This window comes from Pollachius pollachius, assembly GCF_949987615.1.
Source record: "Pollachius pollachius genome assembly, chromosome: 4".
In the NCBI taxonomy this organism is placed as follows: domain Eukaryota; kingdom Metazoa; phylum Chordata; class Actinopteri; order Gadiformes; family Gadidae; genus Pollachius; species Pollachius pollachius.
Window position 1 is genome coordinate 18,903,707 of NC_136937.1, and position 19,404 is coordinate 18,923,110.

The 19,404-nt window shown below is 44.6% G+C and overlaps 2 protein-coding genes across 2 annotated transcripts in view; one reads left to right on the forward strand and one right to left on the reverse strand.

The window, feature by feature from the left end:
* tln1 (talin 1) overlaps positions 1-12,305 on the reverse strand; it is a 43,492-nt gene extending 31,187 nt beyond the window's left edge. Inside the window, exons 1-13 of the mRNA XM_079734859.1 lie at positions 12,147-12,305; positions 5,072-5,233; positions 3,891-3,988; positions 3,600-3,729; positions 3,214-3,366; positions 2,987-3,129; positions 2,509-2,636; positions 2,327-2,387; positions 1,882-1,986; positions 1,611-1,766; positions 1,401-1,502; positions 1,048-1,124; positions 184-364 (exon numbers count right to left, since the gene is read on the reverse strand). Coding sequence (XP_079590985.1) covers positions 184-364; positions 1,048-1,124; positions 1,401-1,502; positions 1,611-1,766; positions 1,882-1,986; positions 2,327-2,387; positions 2,509-2,636; positions 2,987-3,129; positions 3,214-3,366; positions 3,600-3,729; positions 3,891-3,988; positions 5,072-5,201 — 1,464 coding nt within the window. The 5' untranslated portion in view covers positions 5,202-5,233; positions 12,147-12,305. The remainder of the gene's footprint in view (positions 1-183; positions 365-1,047; positions 1,125-1,400; positions 1,503-1,610; positions 1,767-1,881; positions 1,987-2,326; positions 2,388-2,508; positions 2,637-2,986; positions 3,130-3,213; positions 3,367-3,599; positions 3,730-3,890; positions 3,989-5,071; positions 5,234-12,146) is intronic.
* A 4,656-nt stretch (positions 12,306-16,961) lies between these two features.
* On the forward strand, positions 16,962-17,999 carry purg (purine-rich element binding protein G; the record flags this gene model as incomplete). Its single annotated transcript, XM_079734542.1, has 1 exon — positions 16,962-17,999. The coding sequence occupies one exon, from the start codon at positions 16,962-16,964 to the stop codon at positions 17,997-17,999; it is 1,038 nt and encodes a 345-aa protein (XP_079590668.1).
* Between the last annotated feature and the right edge of the window lie 1,405 nt (positions 18,000-19,404).

Here is a 19,404-nt window from a genome sequence, read left to right on the forward strand (position 1 = left end):
CATGCAAGGCAACGGTCAGCTCATCGGGAGCACTCAGGGACACCTCGACACTCCGCTAGGAGGAGCCAGGGATAAAACTAGCAACCTACTGGTTACCAGCCAACCTGCTCTACCTCCTGAGCCAGCTGCCTCCCTATCTAGACTAACAAGGCTTAACCCTCCCCGACCCTGTGTCCGTCTCACCAGCGGTGGCATGTGTCCGCGGTGCATCTGCCCGCTGGTGATGTGCTGCTTGGCCTGGGGCATGGAGCCCATCTGGAAGTTCTCCGGGCCGCCGGCACCAGAGCGCATGATGGCGGGCAGGGCCACCGAGCCCGTCTCCACGCGCCCCATCGTGTTGAACTGCTGCTGCATGACGGTGGACCTTCGGAGGGGAGATGGTCCAAACTGATCGGTTTAGGTGGAAACAACCCTGCACTGTCTCTGAAAACCACTGAGTTATGAATTTAACCGAATGAAAATGAAAGCAACACTACTAGCCTACTGAAAGTACATTACTACTATCCTACTGAAGGTACATTACTGCTAGCTTGGTGAAGGTACATTACTACTAGCCTAATGAAGGTACATTACTACTAGCCTAGTGAAGGTGCATTACTACTAGCCTAGTGAAGGTACATTACTACTAGCCTAGTGAAGGTACATTACTACTAGCCTAGTGAAGGTACATTACTACTAGCCTAGTGAAGGTACATTACTACTAGCATAGTGAAGGAACATTACTACTAGCCTAGTTAAGGTACATTACTACTAGCCTAGTGAAGGTACATTACTACTAGCCTAGTGAAGGTACATTACTACTAGCCTAGTGAAGGTACATTACTACTAGCATAGTGAAGGTACATTACTACTAGCCTAGTGAAGGTACATTACTACTAGAGTAGTGAAGGTACATTACTACTAGCATAGTGAAGGTACATTACTACTAGCATAGTGAAGGTACATTACTACTAGCATAGTGAAGGTACATTACTACTAGCCTAGTGAAGGTACATTACTACTAGCCTAGTGAAGGTACATTACTAGTAGCATAGTGAAGGTACTTACTTCTTAGGAGACACAGAGTCTTCCAGCATGGTAGACTCCTCATCTCCCTCTAGTCCAAAGTGGTCTTTACTTTTTTTCTGTGTAGACATTAAAAACAATATTTGTTGAAAATATTTATTACTTATTATTTATTGACCTTAGCATAGCATAGTGTTATTTTTTCCATTTTTCAAGTGTTTTTTATTTTAAATCGATGATGTACGTGGCATATATATATATATATCTACCACACACCCAGTAGAATGGGGTATCTAGGTTTTAATCTCCTCTACTGAGCAAATGCATCAATATAACAGGCCATTGACACACACAAAATGATTTGCATTCTCAATGAACACACACGTGTGACTTACCTTTTTGAGGATGATATCGATGTAGCCAGCAATCAACTGAGCTATCTGTTCACCCTCAGTGGTCTGCACCGAGTAGTAACCGTCTTGATAGTCACCAAAGTCCTACGTTGAGAGACGACATTAATGAAAGAATGATCAACTATTGAATGAAGATTACTCTCACTTTTTGATTTAAAAACATTTCCATCGATAGGCAAACAGGAGGCCCACCAGAGTAAAACTCTTTGGGGAGGCGGCCCAGCGCTTGATGTTGGTCAGGTTCCACTCCTGGATCACCTCCTTCGTCTTCTCATCCACTCTCATCACACACTCCTTGGTGATCCCCAGCAGGCGTGGTACCAGCTTGTTCTTCCCCTTCATCTTCTCCTGCAGAAGGTTTGACCAAGGTAAACGTTAGAATGTGTGTCATCACATGTCAGGTGTTATCATTTTAAATCCTGGCCAACGTGTGCGCTAGCTTTCGTGTCCTCGATGGATTTACCTTCACAAGGAAGAAGGACACGCCGTACGTTTTGAGAGACCTAGCGAGCTTGACGTAGCTGACTTTAGCCTCGATTTCTGTCATATTCTGGGAGTTTTTGTGTGCCTTCAAAGAAAATAAGTTGTCAAATTGTACCATTTCATTCTCCATGGTCATGCATTTACTTCAACAAAACAATTACACATTAGTTGGAATCTTAGTTTACAATTTAATTTAAATTAAAAATATTTATGAATCACAGCTTCAAAAGCGAAAAACGAAGATTTCCTGATAACAAAATATGTCATTGCATTGTTAACTCTCTGGTACAGTGATATGAGGGAGCACTGGGTTTTATAACCAGTTTACATGCCAGTTACTTAGCCGGGTTACTACCTGGTTTCTAGAGAGCATGTAAACACACTGACTGAACAGGAATGTCAAGACCAAAAAGCTTGGTTCTTACCTGGAAGATCCTTTTCTCTCCTTTCTGCTTAATATACTCTTTGGGCAGGAACTCTTTTAAACTGAAAAGGGAGATGTTGGATCCAGAATTATTCAAATGGCTAACCAACCAGACATTATAACGTATTATAATAAATAGTTTCCATGTGTTGGTCAAACTTCAGTAAATAATGCACGTCTTACTCCAAGAATCCCGGCTTATGTTTGATCTCATTGTGGTCCCCAAACTGGATCTGACATTGGAAGCCAGCAAATTCACATGCCTTCTCAAAGGAGACTGGGTGGGATCCATTCAGGATGTCATCACGGGCCTAACACACACACACACACACACACACACACACACACACACACACACACACACACACACACACACACACACACACACACATACACACACACACACAACGCACAAGAAAGAACAAATAAATAAGAATGATTTAACAACATCTAAATCAATATTACACAGTAAAACACTGATCTTGTATTGCAATACTCTTAGGACTAGCTAATACTCTGTGGAACCTGTGGAATTCACATCAAATAACACTTTACATATACACACATCTTCAAATAATCCCAGATGAATGAATAACATTGGTTTAGCTTTAGCTTCTATGATAGTCGTGAGGTAGTGTTAGTGATTCAGTGAGGGACGGACCTGGACGTAGAGCAGGTTGAGCTGGACCGGGTCTCTGGAATCGACATTCTGGTCTGAATAGAAGAACTTCCTCCTCAGCAGCAGCATTTCGACCTCCTCCACACCCTGCTCCCTCAGTGTTCTGCCGTGGTCCAACCAGTTCACTAGAGAGGGGGATCCATGGCTTACTCACGGTCTGGATCAACCACAGCGTTTACGTGATGTTAGATGATCGAGAAGGGCCTCACGCTCATCGTCTGTGTGCAGTTTCTGCTTCAACTTCTCCATCTTCTTGTCGTCTCGTAGTAAGGTCTTGTCCTTCTTCAGAGTCCCCATGGTCTCCTCCTTCTTCTCCTCGCCCATGTCCCGGACCAGGGAGTACTCGTCATAGTTTGTGATGCCTACAAGTAAAATGGAGTGAGGGTAAAACAAACAATATCCCACAAACTGGCTACACGTCGCCATCTCAGAACTCAACTCCTTCCATAAAACAAACAATCGATTAATAACACCAGTGTTCCCCATTCCCCTCCACTCTCTTTCCTAGGAAAAGAATAATGCATTATACATGTAAAAATATCAATTTATAGACAAGCAAAGGGTGGCACCAGGAACAGAAAGGTGACGTGCTGACCTATTCTGGCACAGATGGTCATAAGCATGTCGCTGACGATCTTGGAGTCGTCCACCATGACGGTCTTGATGGTTCCGTCCAGCATACGGATCCTCAGGGGCCGCTGCTTCTTCTTGTACTCCAGGGTGTCCTGGAGGCCGCGGTATACATTAGTAAAGGTTCAACAGTGATACACGTCACTACCACATTTCAAATGGGGGCCAGACTGGCCAGGGACAGCAAGCTAAGAGCTACACAGCTTTATCGATCTTAGATTATACTATGTTGATGTATGTTTGTCTTTTCACTCACCCCGTTCCTCAACATGTAGTAGTCCAGGGCCTTGCCTGCCTCCAGCCAGATTCCCTTTTTGGGATCCTCATCCGACAAGAACAGACTGTAGTCGTTGGCTGCAAAAAGGCACAGCAAGTCTTTTCATTTTCGTCTTCTGCAACACTTTTCATCTCAAGCAGGCATTTCTATTTTAGGAGTTTTCGCTAGGTCCACTCTGCCCAGAGATACCAATTAGTGGTGATTTGTTCACCAGGACCAACATCAGGGCAAACACTGAACCATCAAACTATGTCAATCCATGTGTCTGCGTTGGTGTTCATTGTGGTTTCCCCTCTGAAAGGTTCTAAGCCCTTCCCTGTGTTGGTTCCAGCCCCATATGGGTCTCCTGTGCTCTGTGTGATCATGTATGACCACATGTTGCCCATGAGTCACTGTCAGCATCGCAGATAGCTGGGGACCACACAGACCCACTGGTCATTCTGACCGCTGCACACACGCTCATGTCCTAGTGAAAAAAGCACTGATACATTGTTGATAGGCTGCCAAACAAACATTTAAACCCACTCATTGTGTCGCATGGCCAGTTATCATCAGTACACCCAGAGGGCGGCCATGTTTAGAGCGCTTCGCTCAAACCAGTTACGTAAACAACCAAGGCTGTTTTAGTCAACACGACACAAAGCGACCCAAGAGGGGGATTTAAATGTTTGCTTACAGCGCATCAATCAGTCCCAGTGCATTCTTCATGAGGACACATGTTGCATACTTCTCAGCCATGGGCTTACCTTAGCACAGGGATGAGTTAAACCTGAGCCCTGGGCTGGCCATAGTGTGGAAACTCATGTAACTGCTTCAATGAATCCCATGTGCAAATGGTAAATGGTAAATGGTAAATGTCTAACCAGTGGCCACTCAAATGCCCAATATCCACCCATTCATGCACACATTCACAAAGGTGAAGACGACGGAGCCCAACACGCAAGGCGCCAGCCAGCTCGTCAGGAGCGGTTAGTGTGAGGTGCCTTGCTCAGGGAAACCAGCGACACTCAGCTAGGAGGAGCGGGGATCCCGCTCTACCTCCTGAGCTACATGCCGCCCCAACAACAGAGCAACAGAAAACATCCTATTGTTTGGTTCTTTATTCATTTTTACCAGAAGGACACAAAGGCAGATTGCACTGAAAAAGGAGCAGTACTCACGCTGGCCCAGCTGGGCTTCAGGTACTCGTTCCCTGATGATGCGGCAGGCATCAAACACCATGGTGGAGGGCTCAAACTGCATGGTCTTAACCACGTTCCCCACACCAATCTTCAGTGACAACGCCACCATGGTTGCGGTTCTCGCTTGTTCCCCGGTTGTTCCTGGAGTTGAAAGAGGAACAGTGATGACAGTCAGGACAACACAGACACAGGAATCAACAATGCTCTGGCACAATGTCAGGATTGTATCTTACAAATATCGTCTGTATGGTTCGGGATTTTGGTTTTGGTTTTGGCTTAACATCAGTTTTTCCATTGCGCACTACTTTGTTGCAGCTAAAACTAAGGTTTTAAAGTTTTAAAACTAAAACTTTTAATAAATAATAGCAAACTTGTTTGGGAACTTGAATACACATACTGGACAAAGTGCGTAACATCTAAAGTTACATTAGCTTAACATTTAAACGAGGTTGCATAGTGATGGCATGTGATCAATATAATGATACAATAACTGACACCCTCTTCCCATTAATCAATCCTTATGGCCTGGATGCAGGGGCACAATGCAAGTATTTACTCAAAAGTATTTGGATGTCATAACACAAGGTATTCAAACACAATGTATGAATGAATAGATATTCATGTAGACCAGAAGGTGAGGATGTTGGTTTGCTTGAGAGGGCATAGGCATGATTTAAGGGCTTTTATTTGAGTGTTATTTCTTAGGAAAGGCCTAACCATCCTCAAACTATTAGTGAGTAAGGGACAGATGGCTATGCCTTTACTAACAAATTACACTCAAATGAAAGCTCTTAAATCATACCCATCACCGTTAAGCACACCAACCCCAGTAAAACGTTCTGTGACAGTATCTGTTTCTAAACCTACAACAAAGTTTCCAAATAAAAATGGTTTGTTGTGCCACTGACTTGCGCCAATGTTGCAAATGTTTTCAGATCGGAAAGAAAATTGTTTGGGCTTTATGGGGAAAAACGCGTAATACCGAGGAATCAACACGGCCTATTGGCTGCAACGCGGCATCCGTCCATGAGCGCAATATCGATGGCTTATGAGGTCAGACCACGCTGCCATGGTCTGACCTCATATACAGGTTGCCACAGGTTCCTGGGAGGTTCACGTCATACCAGCCATGTGTGGCTTCAACATTAGCCACGGACGAAGGTAGTTTGGATAACATAAATTTTGAATATGTTCTTCCAATCATACCAGAAAGGGGACTGGCAGCTAAACAATCCCTCTCAATCCAGTGACTTGGTCCAGTCGGCCGTGCACCATTGCAGCTGAAGCAGTAGAACCTTTTACTAGTGTCCTTGTTACAATGTAATTACACAGCAATAAGCAATGCAACAGCAGCCTTAAACAACATTTACTTATTATATCACAACATTATGGAACAGCCTGTAACAACAGACTTAGGGTGAGCGTGGAGCCTGCTTTTTTGACTATTCCTTACCCTAATGCTAATAACCACACTGTTGATACATGCTGTTCCATAATGTGACTACATATTCGTAAGTTATAGTGAGTTGCGGTGTAATGTTCATACCAAGTCAAACTTTATTAATTCCAAGTAACAAGATATGGGGAATGTTTGGCAGCTCTAATTGTGTTGCAAATTGGACAATAATGTCAAATGACTTGTATGTAGTTTTCAACCTTATTAGGGGCCTTCAGTTTGACAACATTTATCACATGTCCAACCATTTTGACATTTGAAGCTATCTTAAAGTCCGCCACATCCGTGCATGACCAGTGTTCCCTTCATGTAATGTTTCTGAGTACTTGAGTGATGCTAGTTAACCGATACACAACAACAATGACTTATCTTTTCCTACCAGTGAGACATCTGGTGTCTTCAGGGAAATGGAATATTACCATATCAAATACAATGTGCTCTAGTCTGCATTGTACATACACGTCTGAATAGATTTTTCATTAATACTGTACGACTGTTGTCTACATATATTCTGTGATTCTATGATTTGGCTGAACAATTTTAAGATCATCCACATCACAATTGCAATGCAATTTTAACTAGCAGGCTAAATAAAAGCAGCGCTCTACAATTAATAAAGTCAAAAGTCTTCCTTGTCCTGTCATAGTGGTAGGAGATGCATAGGATGTAGCTTAAGAATCTAAACATCACAATTTCTTTGTCAATCGACACGTTTAGTAGGATAAAGAGAGAGTGAAAGAAGAAAGAAATAATGAAAGAGAAAGCAGGCAAACATTTGGTGTATGTGTTCAATATTTAGGACACGGCATTGGTCTCCCCCCCAATAAAAACATGAAATAAACAGATTACTTTTATTTTGAAAACCTCCTAAAATGTTCCTCATAGACAGAACAATGCTTTCAACAAGGGTGGTTATTTAGCTTCAGCATTGGATCTTTTTTTTAATATCAAAAAAACTATTTCTATAATACAACACACAAAGAGTACAGAAGCGTAAATCAATTGTATGTGTGTTTACTGAGCAAGTGTTTATAATAAAATCAGAAAAGTTGAACGACGGGAGAATAAATATGTGAAGTCAATACAGAATGCCTAAGAGCCTAAGTTAATTTTATTCTGTTATAGTCAATGGTCACATGGTACATTGCTTTGTGTTTTCCATTTCATAAATAAAGAAATGTCCATCATGTATTAAAGCAGAAAAGGCACAAATTGATTGTGTGTTTGACACTGAAACGTCCTTTGGGGAAGTTTCCCCTAACTCCCAGCTCAATGTGTGTCCCTCCCAATGTTCAAACGACACCTACTTTCTTCAACCCCCAGCCGCCGTTAACTGGGGATAACCAAATGTACACATGGGGATGGCTCCTAGCGAGTAGCAGAGGGAAAGAACCTTGCTGAGGGGTCTTCGGGCGAGAAGGTACTGCATGAGGTAGTCCAAAATAAGGGTATTCTGTTGATTTAAGAAAAGACCGCCATCTTTACACGTTCCCTCCGACGGCGGCTCGCCATGCATTGATGTTTGGGACTGAAGGACGGACATTGATCATGTTGCATATTGCAGGCCTACTTTTACACACTATTGATGTTATGTAGCAAATCGGTTTCTTTGTTCAAGCACGACCATAACATTTAGAACTCCATTTAGAAATACTCTGAACAACAGCATCACAGTGAGGAAGTAGGAGTTGTGTGTGGCTATGTTTGTGACAGGAAATGCAAACAGTCCACATGACCAACACCCCCAACAACCAGAGAAACCTCCATCTCACTACTCTAGCTCACAAAGAAATGACCTTATGAGGCCAGGAATAGGTCACACATGAAATCTATGTAGCAAATACTGTTTCTACACCATGAAGAAGTGTTGAATGCAAGTTCCTATATTCATGTTACAAAAGTGCTGGGTGCATGTATAGGATTGACAGATAAAATGATATTAAAGCGTCATATTGGAGAGCAATCTTTCCACATCACATCTACCCTTGGAAATGGAAGTAGGTATTTTTGGTTTGGTAATATAAGCTATTGGTCTTTTAAAAGTGGTTGCTTGGTTCTAGATACACTGCTTGAAAAGGGTGCATGTGGACATTTAAAGTTATTTGTATTAATATTATCAGAATTTGTAATAAACTCAGTGAACTAACATTCTGAAATGTTTCACATTGTTAAATCTTTATGAACTACAAAGAAAGGAGCACTTGGTTCAACAACTATATCGCATAACATGAAGAAGGAATGGTAAACATCACAAAGGGGTGAGACCTAGCAAGATAAACAAGGCATTGCATCCCAATATAAAAGACCAATTCCAGAGCAACTGAGACAAAACGTTACCAAGTACTAAAGTACCAATGTAACAGCCTTGAAACTGAACAGACTTATGTAAATAGCTTTTGATTAATAAATTGTAAAATAAAATAAAAAAATAAAAAATATATTCCCTAGTGTGTTATTTTCCCCCAGAATGTAGGCATAAAAAAGTTCACTAATAAAACAATTCTAGAGCAAGTCTTGGAAATCCTAAGGAATTTATAACAAATGTTTTGTTTCAGTGAGGCAACAGCAGCACACCCTGGCCTGACCAAATAAGGCCTGCTGAGGAACGTGATGCAGATCAGCCCCTCAGAGGACATTCAAAATCACACAGTGCAGATCCCTTCAGAGGGAACCACGCCACATACCTCCTGAAATAGATTAAACACCAACAAGCCCGCGTTTTATCGTGAACTCTTGAAAGACGTGGATTTAGAGAGACTTGGAATGACGCATGCTGACATCATTGCAAGTCTTTCAAACATCAGCAAGCAATCTCAGCAACTATGATGTTATCTCATTTAATGTCTTTCATTCCATCAACCAAATTATTTCAGCCTGAAACAGAACTCCCAAATTATATTACTTAATAAACTAAAAACAAAAACGTAATTAAATCTGTAGACATAACAATGGAACCTTCTAGCCCTCATAGTTTCATGTGCTGTACAAGCCATCATCTGATGTAATTCAGAAGACATTGGGTTAGACGGACACAGTGCTAACTAAGAACAGGCTTCCTCTTTTTTCCAACTTCACAATGAGAAGATTTGCATGGGGAATGTGTACCGATTCAATAGTGAGCAGAAAACATTGACAGATTAAAATAAATTGTCTGGTTCAGCAAAAGTTTTATGTAATTAACCATGCCAGTTATTGAACGAAATACGAAGAGGAAGTCAAATATAAATTTGGCTCGGATCAATTTAATTTAGTTAGTTAGGAGGCAGCCATAATGTTCTGAAAATAAAACCTATGAAGGAAGGTTTTAAAGGTCCTTTTTTGCGGTTAATATTAAACGCAAATTTTCATTTTAGTCTTAGAAACGTCTCTGTAAGTTTTGTATATTCAACTAAAAAAGAAATCCATGCCATTTTGTCCCAGTTACTAAACTAATACTGTCATGTAAAAACCATCGTCCAACCGGTTTGGGATGGGAAACGTTCTACTCTACTCCGAACTCTGGTCCCGTTGTTTTTGTGACATCACAAAAATAACATCTGCTAGCGCCACGGCCGCGTGGATGCCTGGAGCTCCGCCCTGACAGCGGTTAATGTTGCTGGCTGTAACCGGGAGAGATTTAGGATTCTTGGATACACTGTTCTAAAGCCCCAGTGTGTGGAAGTGAGGATGGAATATTAAACAGCGGTTAAGGTGGTGCGTCAGAGGGCTTCTCGGACAGTTTGAATACAGCAATCATTAAAATGCAGGTCTCAACTTTAATAAATTATCTGTGTTGGGCGAATTAAAACAAAATCTGTTCAGGAGGAAATATAGGCTTGTGCTACTGCTAATCATTTTAACATACTGAAGTGTATAATAAGCAAAATATAATCAGTGGGCAACAAAAAACCCAGAAGCCACCTTCAAAGCCCCAAGGTCTGTTTGCTGAACAGGTAACTCTTCACAGACCACGCCTACTTCCACCTGGCTGTAGAGAAACGCCCCTTTGACTTCATGACAGGAACCCCGTGGTTGAGGTTCTCCCACTGCCTGATTTGGAGCCAGGAAAGCCCAGATGAATGTGTGTACAGTACACCGTGCCAGACTAGTTGATTAGATGTAATGAACTCCTGGGTACAACTCATTAGGAAATTAATACTGGCCCTTTTTCCATCTTTCCAACTTATCGTTTTTTGTATCATGAAATATTGATAGCGTATTAAGTCAGATATCTTGCGGGCCATATCCTTATCAGGGAAACCCAAGCGCGGCCCTGGTCAAAGGTTGAGAAAAACTGGCAATAATAAGAGCAATATTCCTCCCGATGTAACAAGTCAAATTGTTTTAAAGGCAAAACTTTCTTTCAAATGTCAGTTGAGAATTGTGAGGACGAGAGAACAGTGGACACAAATGTGTAAAAGACTTCTCATCATAAACATAAACTACTGCGACACATTCCATCAGAATCTGTTCAGATTCAATAAACAGAAAATACCACACTCCTTGTTGATTTGTGTGTATCGGATTAATAAAGACATCTTAGCAATTTGACTGCTTTGCTCAGTAAAGTATATGAAACACAATACTGATATACAAAAACATAAATGTCTTATTTTTATTTTAAAAAAAAACAACTATCACAATGTTGGCTTTTCCATGAGACTACAACATACATCTGAACTGCACAGGAAGGGAGTCAATGCAGTGGTTGAACACTGCATTGACTCCCTCCCTGTTCAGTACAGAGGCCTGTTGTAGCAGTGCGTGAACACTGCATGCAGTGGTTGAACACTGCATGGCTGAAAGTAGAAGTCGATTCGCTGCTGACAACCGGATGCGAATATGCAAACGTCAGGGTCCGGGCGGCCAATCGCTCAGTGTCCAATCAGCGAAGAGCTCTGAACGCAGCAGCGCCGTGGGGGCGGGGCTTAAAGTACTGGCTTGGAAGTAAAGTTAAAAAAAATCACGCTGCTGCCTCCAGACATCAGTAAAACAATCGCCTTTAGGGACTCTAGGTGTGTTTACTGGAAGACAGGCATGCCATGTGAACACATTCCTGCCTTCTGAACGCATAGCCCCGGGCTACGGTTATCCCTGAAGCAGGCACACGGAGGGCATAAATTATAGTGAAAAAACAGCCTAGTAGAAACAAAAACAGACTTGTCAGCCCATTTGGGGAATGCGTGGAGTTGGATTGTGTTCAAGTTCTTTACAGTCAAAATGGGGAAAAACCTCAATCTGTACAGGCGCACATATTACAACGTAAACAGTATACTGACAAACATTTACCACTCCGATATTTCATGTTGCCACAATGTGCCCGATTATACACATATTCTCGTAAAAAGATGAGTTATTGCACTCTACAAACGAAGCCCACACGTCCCGTGAGATATAGCGGGCCACAATAACGTGTTTGCAAAATTGAACTTCCAACAATAAAGCGACGGCTTTTGCGTTTTCTGTCCTCTCCAGAAATGAGTGATCCACATCGTCGACCTCCGTAAGAAAACACGGTAGACAAATGACGTGAAGTTCCGCAGAGTGGAAACTTTTACGCGCCCCGCAAGAGCCAAACTCCTACCGAACAGGAGAAAGAAACACTTAAGAAAGACCTACCTGTGTCAGCGGACTTGTGATCGCCGTGTACCCGATGAATTAGTAACACGAAATATGGAGGGTATTCGCCTTTTCTAGCGGAAAAATGTTTTACAGGAGCCCAAGAAGAGTAACTATTTCCCTCGGTTCCGTCTACATCCGCTCTTGGAGACAGCGTTAAACTCCACCCTGCAGCTGCTCAGCAGCGGACAGCAGACTGTATGATAGGGCGGTGACTCCACTGCTTCCTATATGGTAACTTCGTCCAGCAGCAACGTTGTCAGTTATAACAGCAATGTCACTGTGTTACTGGGTCAACGTCTTAGGGACACAGGGACACACGTTAGTTTGCTATTGTACTACTATCTATTCTACCTACCTATGTGCACATATTGGAAGCGATGTTGCTGCTGGACCATGTTACAGTGGTAAACCTGATATTGCTGGCGATAACAGTGACATCACTGTTATCAGCCATGTCTCGGTGTTACCAGTAATGTCACATTTATACCAGCAATGTCCCAATGTTACTAGGTCAATGTCTTCGGGTCACATGGCCACACGTTGGTTTGCTATTGTACTACTCTCTATTCTACCTACCTAGTGCACATATTATACTGTACAGTAGGCTGAATGATGTTTTGCAAGTAGGCCTAGGGATTATGACAAACCTTTGGCATACAATGGCTGTGTAATAAAATGTTTATTTTTATAATATAACAAAAAGTAATGTATGACAAATTGCCATTGTTTTCCCCTTGAAACACAAACAAAGGTCACATGTCTTCTTAAGAAGTGTTCAAGTAAACTTAAACTTAAAAACACCAAAGAATCTTGCAGAGGCTGAAACATGCTTGTGCTTCAGTGAGTGTGCAGACCTGTGAACGACGTGCACAGACATGCACATAGATGTCAACATACTTGCATGTACACCTAATGGTTAGCGCGCTCACCAAGGGCGGGACTACCTCAGGAAGTCCCAGTCCACCGCCTACTCTCTGGTTGTACTTAGGCCAGGGGAAGCACTCCTCTCAGGCCTCCAGTGGGTGTGTTACACTGTAGTTCTCTTTAGCTGGTTCTTAGGTTGAACTGTTACACACCCGTGTTGCCCAACGTTGTGTTGCTGTTATTTGAACAATTTGCTCGTTACTTCCTTATGCAGGACCTAACGGAAAACCAACTGAACACTGGACATTTTCTGAGTCTCTTCCTCATTTGACACACTATTCCGACGCAGCAAGCGACGAACTTGCTCCTTTGATATTACACATTTTTTCCAGGCACTTCTGATAAATAATTTAATGGTGGAAAAAAATAAAATGCAACACGTTATTCCTGCTGCTGCCTCATAGTCTATAAGCTGCTTTATTTGGAGTGTCTAAATATCCTCTAACGTTGCTTTGTCCAAGGCCAGTCTTGCCCTCTCCTTTTGAACTTCCACCTCCCTTTGAACAGATCTAGGATCAGGCTCTCTAGCAATTTAAGACGTTTAGAGAACAGTGATCTTAATCTTATTGAACATGTCTTCCACATGCGTGTTGTATCTTTATCTCAGAGCAAGCATTTCTCACGAGGGAATGTTAGAATGTATTTCCTGTTTCCCCAAATACTTCCTTTTTTTGTTATTATCTACATCCTGTCGTAATTAAAGCAACGGGCTGACTGAGAATGAACCACATTTAATGTAAATGAACAAAGAAAGCCAATGGAAATGTAGGCCTACCCATAAAAGAAGAGCTATCACAAATTAACAGAATGAATTGGACAATCATTCAGCCTATTCTATGTACGTGTAGGCCCAACTAAACATTGAAGGGTTATTTGGGGTTATTTTAGTGGGCAGCGGGATAATAAACTATTGTTCAGCTTAAGGGTTAGGGTTTACTAAATATTGAGTCCATAATGCCATTTCAATTACACAGGTTGGCACTTTGTTAGTGCCAACCTAAAGCCCAAGGATGTGTGCCAGACTGGCTTTTGTAGCCTTACCCTACCTTGAAAGTTCAAAATCACTGCGTGTTGATGATTTGTGTTCAAAAGATTAGAATTTTGTGGCCAAAATGTAATGGACAAACAGGAGTTTCTTTGATTTCTTGATTTTTTTTTAAATGAGTTATTACTTTCTAGGAAACGAATAAATCCCTCAACATACTTTACACAGTGGGAGCAGCAACGTAATGCCCTGTCGTGTAGGCCTACAATATCAAGAATACAACTTAAATACAAATAATACCATGAATTATGTGGATCAAATAGTCCTCACTTCAGGAGAATATCCACTAGAGGACGACGTTGTCCTTTCCAGACGGGTCGAGGCGGAACTCGTCAAGATAAATCCCCCCTGTGGCCGAGATACAGACATGTTGATACCAGATACCACCAACATCTTGCAGGAGCGCGGGTTAATGAGGCCTACACTTGATGTATCTCAGCTCAGAATTATCAATGAGCCACCTACAAATCGAGTCTACATTAAACAATCCTTAGCTATGATAGCTATGACATCATAGCTATCATAACTTTAATACATCTTGTAAACACCAATGATGCTTCTGCATTTCAATTTTCATCCAACAATGTAAGCCTGTGCCCGCCACCGACCCTAGCAAACAGAACCTGGTGTTTAAGAGTAGCACTGCCACTGAACTGAAGAGCCAGGGTTCAGCTGGTCCACTGTGGAGGGGTCTGCCGGCTGCTGAAGACAGGGTGGGGGTCCCCCTGGTGGTAGCACATTGAGGACCAGGTGGGGGTCCTCCTGGTGGTAGCGTGTTGAGGACCAGGTGGGGGTCCCCCTGGTGGTAGCACATTGAGGACCAGGTGGGGGTCCCCCAGGTGGGGGTCCCCCTGGTGGGGGTCCCCCTGGTGATAGCCTGTTGAGGACAGGGTGGGGGTCCCCCTGGTGGTAGCACATTGAGGACCAGGTGGGGATCCCCCTGGTGGTAGCACATTGAGGATCAGGTGGGGGTACCCCTGATGGGGGTCCCCCTGGTGGTAGCCTGTTGAGGACAGGTTGGGGGTCCCTCTGGTGATAGCTCGTTGAGGACAGGGTGGGGGTCCCCCTGGTGGTAGCGTGTTGAGGAGAGGGTGGGGGTCCCCCTGGTGGTAGCCTGTTGAGGACAGGGTGGGGGTCCTCCTGGTGGTAGCGTGTTGAGGAGAGGGTGGGGGTCCCCCTGGTGCAGCGTGTTGAGGACAGGGTGGGGGTCCCCCTGGTGGTAGCACATTGAGGACCTGGTGGGGGTACCCCTGATGGGGGTTCCCCTGGTGGTAGCGTGTTGAGGACAGGTTGGGGGTCCCTCTGGTGATAGCTCGTTGAGGACAGGGTGGGGGTCCCCCTGGTGGTAGCGTGTTGAGGACAGGGTGGGGGTCCCCCTGGTGCAGCGTGTTTAGGACAGGGTGGGGGTCCCCCTGGTGGTAGCACATTGAGGACCTGGTGGGGGTACCCCTGATGGGGGTTCCCCTGGTGGTAGCGTGTTGAGAACAGGGTGGGGGTCTCCCTGGTGGTAGCGTGTTGAGGACAGGGTGGGGGTCCCCCTGGTGGTAGCGTGTTGAGGACAGGGTGGGGGTCCCCCTGGTGGTAGCGATCTGGCGGTTCTGCCGGACCCTGCCCTGAGCCACTCGATCTTGGTCCTAGGGACCGCTATCGGTGGAGGGCAAACGGCCCCGGAAGGCTCCCTCTGAGGAAGGCTGCATGAGGTGCGTGACTTACGCTGGGGTCCCGGCCGGCAGAAGCGGGCCTATGACCCTCACTGCCAGGGGCTGGACTCTGCTCCGGGTGCCCAGGTATGGGCCTCCTGAGAGGAGGGTCTCTCCCCCACTATCTAACCCACCGGTAGGGCTGGACCGCCATGAACCGTAGTGGAACAGCTTGAATGTGGTCTACAGGGTGCGGCTATTCTAGAGGAGTCAGGAGGAGGTGATCCAACAGAACCCCCCACCCCACAAGACCCTGGGTCCCCTGGAGGGTGGGTTGTGGGTTGTAGGCTATGGACTGGACCCACTGGGGGGTTGCTTCCCCATCAGCCCCTGGCTGGGGTCAGACATTCATCGCTTCATCATTTATGTGTGCATGGGAATCATTTTCATTCACGATCGTGGGGTGAAACCCTAATAGATGACGAGGGCAATAAACATATTATTATTGTTACTTTTATTATGTATAATCCTATATTTGTATTTTAAGAGTGTATAGCCTGTATCTATGTCAGAGGGTTGCCTATGCTAACCTACCACAAGAAAAGAACCGATGTGCAATTCTACATGTGAACCAAATACACGCGTGTGCGCGTTCATGTGCTACACATGTTTACCACATGCACACGTGTAGGCGTACATTTGCTACACATGCAGAATCGTCAACAAGTAACACAATAGGAACAACCCCCCCGTGTTTAAAGCATGTCTCTTTAACGGCTAGATTTAGCTGCTGGGGAGGGGGGGGGGGAGCGAGGCGAGGAGAGGGGAGGTTCATCGAGTTCATGTGGCTGTCTGAAGCAGAGCCTCTAAAAAACACCTTCACTATTTGACAGACTTGCAATTCTGACAGCTCTAAAAGGAGCAAAAACACATGTCAAACGGAGCTGAAGACTGTTTGAGGTCATGCAGCAAAAACGTCTTAGATGAAATGAGCTGGAATACCCTGCGGTTGACTTTTAAACGGGATCCAAATGGATGGTGGTTACAGTAGCGACCATTTGCAGGTCATTTAAGGTAGGATATCTTTCCAACTCATCTCCAGGCTACCCATAAGCTACAACAAGTTGACTTTTTACGCACCATCTTTGACACAAGGAATGGGATAATTGCTCTCCGTGCACGGTGGTACAGGTTCTACACACGATGGCTGATCTGTGCTGTAGAGCGATGGAGCGAGGCAGAGGACGGGTTCCGTCTGACGCTATGCCGCGACCTGGATACCCCCAGCACTATGTGCAGCAGCCTGGCACCCAGCAGCCAGGGGTGGACATCGAGGAGCTCGCCTCCAAACGGGTGGACATCCAGAAGAAGAGGTTCTACCTGGATGTGAAGCAGAGCACACGGGGACGCTTTCTGAAGATCGCCGAGGTCTGGATCGGACGCGGACGGCATGATAACATCAGGAAGAGCAAACTAACCCTCTCCATGTCCATGGCTCCCGATCTCCGGTACTGCCTGGGAGATTTCATTGAGTACTACGCTCGCATTGGGCTGAGAGGCGCGCTGGCGCCACTGCGGATCGAGGAGCAGAACAACGGCCAGGGCCGCCAGCCCGACGCCCACCGGAGGCGGCCGGAGCACCGAGCATCGCCGGTGTCCCCGGCCGGCTCTGCCGCATCCGATGAGAACGCCCACCGCGTCCTGAAGAGCGAGTTCATCGAGCGAGACAATAGGAAGTACTATCTGGACCTGAAGGAAAACCAGCGGGGCCGGTTCCTCCGCATCAGGCAGACCGTGATCAAGGGCCACGGCACCATGGGATACTACGGCCAGGGCATCGAGCAGACCATCGTGCTCCCGGCCCAGGGGCTCATCGAGTTCAGGGACGCGCTGTCACAGCTGATCGAGGACTACGGGGACGAGGACACCGACGACCGCGGCAAGGGCTCCAAGAACTGCGGCGGCGAGGAGAGTCCGGACCTGCCGGAGGCGGCGTCCTTCCGCGTGGACAACAAACGGTTCTACTTCGACGTAGGGTCCAACCGATACGGCGTCTTCCTGAAGATCAGCGAGGTCAGGCAGCCGTACAGGAACACCATCACGGTGCCGCTCAAAGCCTGGGCCCGGTTCGGGGAGAACTTCATCCGCTACGAGGACGAGATGAGGCGGATCATCTCGTGTCAGACCGAGAAGAGGACGGGCGCGGAGCCGGGGGAGGACGCCGAGGAGCCGGCGGACTAGCGGACGGCCAGCGGTCCAGCAGTGAGTTGAACGGTGGAGCAGAAGAGACAGAGTGATAAGAACCTAGATATCGTAGCAAATCACTGTCATGATGACTGATCATGTAATGCAATGCTGTACTGTATGCACTGATGTAGGCTACTGTAACTATTGCCGACTACAACTTTTCTCTTATGCTGTTGATGTGTCCACTGACACCGGTTTCAATTGGTCAGATGAACACCGACCTCGTGTTTTAACATCCATTCACGTTTGAAAAAGATGAAGTCCTAAGCCCGATAAAGGATGCATGAGGGCGTGAAGACGCTGATATTGCACACGTTGGAGTGCATATGGTGCTTTAGTGTGAGGAGGCCCTTGGCTGAGGAGAGATGGCAACTGATAGCTTTTCATCCATTAATCACACCTCCATCCTCATGGACTGGGAAACTATGGTCTGTTCGATTTCTTGAGGATCCGTTTGATTGGTAAAGGATCAATATAACGTTTAGGCTACCTATTAGGCCTACCCTTTTTAGACTTTGACATTGGACATCAAAAATAATAAAAGGCCCTTTACTGTCACTTTAATGAGAAAGGCTTGCACCTCAAATTATTCAATTAAACCAATTAATGAAAGTAGATTTGCTCTGCCTTGCACAATATATCTATTTTGTATTGCCTTATTATCTAGAGACACCTCAATCTCGACATTATGATGCCTTTAAAAAACCTTGTGGATACTTGAAACAAAGGCCTCCAGATTCATATTTTATACATAGATATAATTATGTTTCGTATAAGAACGCATCTTTATAATTAGGAATCGAGTCAGAAAAAAAGGTAGAGTTCCTAACTTGTTAATGTTTGATCACATACCAAATTATTTGAGCACAAATAAGACTATTAACCATATAAATCCAGACCTTGCATTCTCCAATGTTTGAAAGAGCGCCTAGCTTCAATTTCTTGACAAACCTTTCATCATGTTCTTCTATGTAGGCCCACAGCTAATAACAAAGCATAGGCCTACCATGATGCTAGTCCATGAGATTTATCACACTCTGGCTGCCCTGATAAGAACCACTAGTTTGATTTTGACAATGTCAACAGTTCAACATGTGAGAACCAAACAAAGGGGTTAGGGGTTGATGATCCAACATTTTGTCCAGAAAATGGTTCTCTATGTTTAATACATGTGGTTACAGATGGTCAAAAGTTAGGCTACTTTGAAGTTTGGGTCCACATGCAGATCTGATTTTAGTTTTCTGCTCAGTGTCGACAATAAAGGCTTATTAGTGGAATGGTTTTGGTGTTTCCCAAATTGTTAATAATCTTGTTTTAGATGTTTATCTTTCTTTGATTGAGGCAGATGTTAGCCTTGAGCAATGGGAAGCCAATGACAGTATTATACAACCACATGTAC